The 7,500-nt window shown below is 49.0% G+C and overlaps 1 protein-coding gene across 1 annotated transcript in view; it reads right to left on the reverse strand.

Annotated features, from left to right (window-relative positions):
• mical1 (microtubule associated monooxygenase, calponin and LIM domain containing 1) overlaps nucleotides 1–7,500 on the reverse strand; it is a 41,159-nt gene that overhangs the window by 3,825 nt on the left and 29,834 nt on the right. Inside the window, exons 19-25 of the mRNA XM_061257241.1 lie at nucleotides 7,404–7,459; nucleotides 6,142–6,346; nucleotides 4,695–5,678; nucleotides 3,851–3,978; nucleotides 2,986–3,099; nucleotides 691–784; nucleotides 308–401 (exon numbers count right to left, since the gene is read on the reverse strand). Coding sequence (XP_061113225.1) covers nucleotides 308–401; nucleotides 691–784; nucleotides 2,986–3,099; nucleotides 3,851–3,978; nucleotides 4,695–5,678; nucleotides 6,142–6,346; nucleotides 7,404–7,459 — 1,675 coding nt within the window. The remainder of the gene's footprint in view (nucleotides 1–307; nucleotides 402–690; nucleotides 785–2,985; nucleotides 3,100–3,850; nucleotides 3,979–4,694; nucleotides 5,679–6,141; nucleotides 6,347–7,403; nucleotides 7,460–7,500) is intronic.

A 7,500-nucleotide genomic window follows, 5' to 3' on the forward strand; every position in this document is an offset into this window, starting at 1 on the left:
AGAGTCACAGAGCACAGGGACACATCAGCGCACAGTGAGTCACAGAGCGCAGGGAGTCACTGAGCGCAGGGAGTCACAGAGCGCAGGGAGTCACAGAGCACAGGGAGTCACAGAGCGCAGGGAGTCACAGAGCGCAGAGAGTCACAGAGCGCAGGGAGTCACAGAGCGCAGGGAGTCACAGAGCGCAGAGAGTCACAGAGCACAGCGAGTCACAGAGCGCAGGGAGTCACAGAGCGCAGAGAGTCACAGAGCGCAGGGAGTCACTGAGCAGAGGCCTGAGATCTGAAACCTGTAAAGAGCCACTTACGCCACCATGAGCTCAGATTCCTCTGAGACCAGGGAGTTCTTCTGGTGCACCAGCGCGATCCACTGATCTATCATGTCTGAGGACCCAGATGATCCTGTAGAGAGAGAGAGAGAGAGAGGATCCATGAGCATGATCTTCATGACTTCATGTGCCTAACTGGTGAACCTGTGGGTGGCTGGTCAACTGACTGATGGGGGGCCCTCAAAAATATTAGAACACAGGATTTTCTGGGGTGGTGGGGTCCAATGTGAGACCTTGCCTCATACCTGAACGGCACCCCCGAGCTGACTGTGGAAGGTTCCCTGGGATCTGCAGATGATCAGGTTCATTTTGAGGGACACTGCAGAAGGTTCCCTGGGATCTGCAGGTGATCAGGTTCTTACCTGCCTCTCCCCTGAGCACGCGCTCCAGCTGTACCCCTTTGTCCTCCAGCTCTTTGAAGGTCACCTCGATCTCCTCCAGACGTCGCTGGATAGACTGTGGGTCAGAGCACCTCGTGAGAACGCATCGGCGGTTTGGGCGAGGGAAAGTGATGGATGAAGCCATCATTCTCACAGCCAGCGGCTCCTACAGTACAGCACTCCTAACCCCAAACCAGACCAGGGTCAAATACGTGTTTCAGATGCAAATACTCTTCTACCTGTTACTGAGATTGTCTGGTGTATTATATAACCACACAAAGAAGTGGAAAATAGGGTTTCCAAAAGGCCAAAAGTCCAAAATATTAAGTGGGAAGCCACTGAATACTGCAAAAATAAAATTTTAATACTGAAAAAATATGCACCCATTTCAGCGTTTTTGTGTGTGTTCTGTAATCTTCTGAAAACGCTGAAAAGGGTGGATTTTTTTTTAGGAATAACATTTTTATTTTTGCAGTATATAGTGGCTTCTCTCTTCATTAATTCTTTTTTTTTTTGTATTGGAACCTATGAAATACCTTCGCAAACCCCTGCCTTCTGGTCCTCTTGGTTGGCTCAATTGCTCCAGGCAAGATCAATCGAGCACAGGAAAGTATTTTAATCCAAAACAATTACATATTTGACTGCTCTGGAGTCCCATTGTAGTGCATAATTCTTCCCAGTGTATAATATTTTCTGTTTCCTTTACTCTCTGCAGACAAATAACCAATAGTGCTCAACTACAAGTGTGACGATCAGTAGTGTGCCCAATCAGATCCATGTATTTAAGAAAATGTTTGTCCAGATTTAACCACACCGAAGTCTGTAGCATTAATCTAGCTACCTTGTGAACGGCTAGCTATAGATACATACCCTTAAAAGCTATATTAAACACACTCAAGCACGTTGTGTAAACCCGCACATAGGCTGTGGCCTATCCACTTAAGAGTTAACTGCTGTTTACAGGATTATTATGGAGCTGTCTGCCACCAACAATCATTCCACAGTCAAAGTCACTTAGATCAAATTTTTTCCCCATTCTGATGGTTGATGTGACCATTAACTGAAGCTCCTGACCCGTATCTGAATGATTGTATGCATTGCACTGCTGTCACACAATTGGCTGATTAGATAATCACATGAATAAGTAGGTGTAATAAAGTAAAACCGTTCCTAATAAAGTGCTCAGTGAGTTTATGTTTCTGTTACCGGATATACTTTGCACCGACATTAATATTTACAGCATAGGGTATGAGTAATGTTAGTTTCCAACAGCTGAGATTGACAGAAACAGTGGAAGCCACACAGCTAGGTTCTCCTGACTCATAAACAATTCTCTGTAATCATACAGTATGTATGTCTCAGGCTCTACCTAGAAATCATTTTCCTCAAACATTAATCCATGGACACATGCTGCATTATAATGCTGTACTCATTCTGGGCAAGGCATTATGGATGTTAAAAGTAGCTTTTATAAAGCCCTGAAAGTCCACGTTTTCAGGGATTGACTGGAAAGGGTGAAGTGTATGTCCAGTTATTGTCATACTGTGTTTTTACACACTGAAAGTTATCATTCTTGATATACAACTCATATCATATGATATCATAACTCAACAAGTAAAACTCATGGAATTAAACTGTAATCGCGTGTTGGTTCCTGAGAATTTTTTTGCCACACCAATGTCGGTACGAATATCCACAGGGGGCAGTGTTGAGACACACCTGTGCTTTGTGGAAGCGCTGTATTTCACACACTGTCCACAGGGGGCAGAGTTGAGACCCACCTGTGCTTTGTGGAAGCGCTGTATTTCACACACTGTCCACAGGGGGCAGTGTTGAGACCCACCTGTGCTTTGTGGAAGCGCTGTATTTCACACACTGTCCACAGGGGGCAGTGTTGAGACCCACCTGTGCTTTGTGGAAGCGCTGTATTTCACACACTGTCCACAGGGGGCAGAGTTGAGACACATCTGTGCTTTGTGGAAGCGCTGTATTTCACACACTGTCCACAGGGGGCAGTGTTGAGACACATCTGTGCTTTGTGGAAGCGCTGTATTTCACACACTGTCCACAGGGGGCAGAGTTGAGACCCACCTGTGCTTTGTGGAAGCGCTGTATTTTACACACTGTCCACAGGGGGCAGAGTTGAGACCCACCTGTGCTTTGTGGAAGCGCTGTATTTCACACACTGTCCACAGGGGGCAGAGTTGAGACCCACCTGTGCTTTGTGGAAGCGCTGTATTTCACACACTGTCCACAGGGGGCAGAGTTGAGACCCACCTGTGCTTTGTGGAAGCGCTGCATCTCGCACATTTTGGCTCGACGCTCCAGGGTCCGCATCTTCATCAGCTCTAACTTCTGCGCCTCCACGGGGTCAGAGGGCAACGTGTTGAACTGAGGAGCAAAGGATACAGGATAGAGGATAGAGGATAGAGATGGATAGAGGAAGCCATAGTGGTATAACGAGAGAGATGGATAAAGGGAAGAGTTATCTGGTTAACATTCATTTGGTGCAAGCTTCCCTTAATGAAAAAAAAAACAGGCAACTAATTTTCTGATTTAAAATGTTTAATCTAATGCGTAATCTGACCAATTTGCCCGTGTTTAATCACAGTAAAGTAAAACTTTGTCTGGTCTTAATTCATTTCTGTGAATTCAACTGGTTCTCATCAATTGCTACGACATTTCATTTCATGGTTTTATTTCTATTATTTTTCTTTAAATATCCTTAAGAGTTATCGGAGTTCCCTTTGGTGGCCAAAGTGATCTAAAGGACTAAAATAATTACAAAACCAGACAATGGTTAACCCTACAGCAGTCTGAGCAGGGACAGCTGCTTCTGACACAAAAAGGGAACTACAAAATGGTGGAGACTAAGAAGGCAATCGCTTTGTCAATGGCAAGCACCAGGAATGGATAGAAGCGTTGAAATGTAAATCATTTGGCATGAAAATTCCTGAAGTATTGAAAAATTAAAATCTGCTCTCCTGGCATTGCAGCCTGCCAGATTGAACAAGCTGACAAAAGAAAGCTTTTATAATGATTAAAACCGTTATATAAACAACAACGTTTTGGTTGATGTTTTAAAACTGAATGATCGAATATAAATGTGAAATATTAGCTTTAGTTTCAGTACTTTTCTCACCTTTTCATCAAACAGATCCATGACGTCATCCCCACTGAAAACCTCCTCCTCCTCGTCATCATCGTCATCATCATCTTCATCATCTTCAGCATCATCCAGCAGGTTGCCATCAAGCGGTGCTGTTAATCCTGGTGGTGAAGAGATGCCTGATCATACCTCTTTTACGTACATATCTCAAATACAAGTAAAGGAGTGGCATTACAGTTGAGCATCTTGGCTCAGGAAGTGATGATATCTGAGGATTTACTATAAGCAAATAATGCTGAACATCTAGTGTGGGTTCGCAAGCCTTACTCAAAATCATTTAATAGAAAAAGCACAATATACCGCTTGCACCTAATATGGCACTTAACATTTTGTTGTATGTTTATGTAATGGCTACTACTTTCAGTTGTGACCTGGTGATTTGAATCATCTCCACTCTTTGCCTAAACCTGTATGTATGCAGATGCATTAATCTGTTTTCAACCAGACCGGGGTCAAATACATAATTGTTGTACTTTCCTATGCTTTACTAAGCTTGTCTGGTGTACTGCAACCGATGAAATACTCTCGAAATGTACAAACCCCACCTTCAAGTCCGCTTGGTTGGATCAACTACACCCAGCTAGATCAATAGCGAATAGACGAATAGCAGAATCCAAAACAATTATGTATTTGCCCCTGGTCTGGTTTCAACTACACTACGCTAAAAGCTCTCCGAAAAGACTTGGCAACAGAGGCAAGTTCACCAGATTATCCAATCATTATTTTCCCCAGGAGAAGAGGGTGTAGCTCAGCTCATTCAGCCTAAGCGGATTGGCCGCTGTCTTTGGGAGGGGGAGGGATTGGAGGTGGAGCTTACCTGGCTTCTCCAGGGGCCCCGCAGTGCCTCCGAATCGGTGTTCCCTGCCCAGCCGGGGGGAGGAGAGGTTCCAGGGGGAGAACTTGGAGCGGGGCCTGTGGAGGAAAGAGGCTTGCTGGCCCCCCGGTTCCTCCTTCCTCCTGAAGGAACGTCGATTGCTCTGGTCTCTCACGCTCCCTGATGGACTCACGCCCCAGGGCCCCACCTCCTCCATGCCGTCGGCCACCTGCAGGGCCCGGGGGGGCTTCGGGGGGGCGGAGGCCGAGGCGGAGGAGGAAGAGGAGGGGGAGGACGAGGATGGAAGGGCGGCGGGGGTCTCCGGGTCGGAGTCATGGCTGAAGTTGAGGTTGAGCAGCTGGTTCTTCTCCTCGGCCGTCAGCTGCAGCTTCCGCAGGGGCTGCTTGGGACGCGAGTCCTGGGGCGTACTGGGACAGGTGGGGTCCTCCTCCCCATCGTTCTGGAGCACGTTGGTCCCGCGGGGGTCCTTCTCATCCCCGTGAGCTTCCTCGCCCGGAGGGGTCACCAGTTCGACGACGTTCGTAGTCTCGTGACGGGCAGCACGTGGTTGGGGGACCGGAGGGTGACGCTCAGGAACCTGGGGCGTTCTGGGATAGGTGGGGTCCTCCTCCCCATCGTTCTGGAGCACGTTGGTCCCGCGGGGGTCCTTCTCATCCCCGTGAGCTTCCTCGCCCGGAGGGGTCACCAGTTCGACGATGTTCGGGGTCTCGTGACGGGCAGCACGTGGTTGCGGGACCGGAGGGTGACGCTCGGGAACCTGGGGTGTGTCGTCGTAGGACTCCACCCGAACCCTGACGGCCAGGTGAGAGGTGCGGACGGCCGGGACTGGACGAGGACTGTCTGCCCCCTGGTGGTCGGGGGAGAAAGCGCAAGACTCTCCGCCACTTTCGATGTCACGGTCGTCAAGTTCATTTGGAACTGTGTCTCCCACAGGAGAGAACTTGTGGCTGGTCGACCTCCCCATTCCTGTAAAAACTGCTCAGTCACTGCCCATTTTGCAGTCCAAAGATTCACCTGATCACACTGTACTGCAACTAGTTACTTTACTCCTCTGTGGGAGTGCCCTAATCTATTATCACTTGTGCATCAAATGTCTTACTCACATTTGCATTTGTATTCATCTGGGTGATGTTGTGGTTGTTCACCTTATCTATATTTACTTTGGCATTCTATACTTACCGACTTTGCCTATTTACCATGTGTACTAAACTTGATGTTTATGGCTGTGACAACAGATTATTTCAGCAAATTGTACCTTATCCGTCCTGCTCTGTAATTGTTCTAATGACCTTCGGCATGCACTTATTGTACAGTACGTCGCTTTGGATAACAGCTTCTGCTAAATAAATGTAATGTAACGTAACTGTCTGCACAGGGATGGGTCCTGGCCCTGGGGTTTTGTCTGAATGTTCCTCTGGGGCCACCGTACCTGTAGCCTCTGCATCCCGGCACTCCCGCGGCTCAGCGACAGAACCGTGCCCAGGGCTGGCGGAACCTTCCAGGTGCCTCGACGCCCCCGGAGAGTCAGGGGTCTGAATGATTTTTGGAGTCTCTGACCAGGCCGGGGCAGGCCTGTGCTCCTGGCTCTCTTTTGACTGTGGGAGAGCAGACTCGCTGTCGCCCCCTGGGGTTTCCTATGCGAAAGACACCCAGTATATAAACGTAAGATTATGACACCGCACTGCCAACATGCATCACTGTAAACAAGGCTAATAGGTAATCTTGGTACACAATTCACACACCAGCAGCACAACACCAATATAGAAGTTACAATTTCGATACAATTTCACAATTAACCGATGAGGTAAAAATACTGGCGACCACTATGCAAGTAATATTTTGGGACCATAAGTTTGACTACCATGTTGGAAATGGTTGAGAGGCCATAAGTGTAACTAAAAATACACAAATTAATGCAGCATGCTATACCATACAGAATCCATCTGAACTTGGAACTAGATCAGTGATCTCCAACCCTGGTTTTGGAGAGCTACTCGATCTGCTGGTTTTCTGTCCTGCAGACTCTAATGCCAATGTGACTCTTCAGACCCCCTTATCGTGACTTCATAAACAAACTAAAAAAGAGCCTAGTGACATTTAACATAACGTATATATAAAATAAAAATCTATTCTATGCTAACTTCTCAGAAAAATCTCTCCGCAGACGGGCGCTAGTCCTGCAGACGGGCGCTAGTCCTGCAGACGGGCGCTAGTCCTGCAGACGGGCGCTAGTCCTGCAGACGGGGGCTAGTCCTGCAGACGGGGGCTAGTCCTGCAGACGGGCGCTAGTCCTGCAGACGGGGGCTAGTCCTGCAGACGGGGGCTAGTCCTGCAGACGGGCGCTAGTCCTGCAGACGGGCGCTAGTCCTGCAGACGGGGGCTAGTCCTGCAGACGGGCGCTAGTCCTGCAGACGGGGGCTAGTCCTGCAGACGGGCGCTAGTCCTGCAGACGGGGGCTAGTCCTGCAGACGGGGGCTAGTCCTGCAGACGGGGGCTAGTCCTGCAGACGGGCGCTAGTCCTGCAGACGGGGGCTAGTCCTGCAGACGGGGGCTAGTCCTGCAGACGGGGGCTAGTCCTGCAGACGGGCGCTAGTCCTGCAGACGGGCGCTAGTCCTGCAGACGGGCGCTAGTCCTGCAGACGGGGGCTAGTCCTGCAGAAGGGCGCTAGTCCCGCAGACGGGGGCTCGTACCTGTGTGCTGCAGGGGCCGTCCACCTCCTCCGAGTGCTGTGCACAAAAGAACCTCCCTGATGGGGTGGGAAAGGTCAGAGGTCAGAGGTCAAATTTG

Source organism: Conger conger, chromosome 10 (assembly GCF_963514075.1).
Source record: "Conger conger chromosome 10, fConCon1.1, whole genome shotgun sequence".
Lineage (NCBI taxonomy): Eukaryota > Metazoa > Chordata > Actinopteri > Anguilliformes > Congridae > Conger > Conger conger.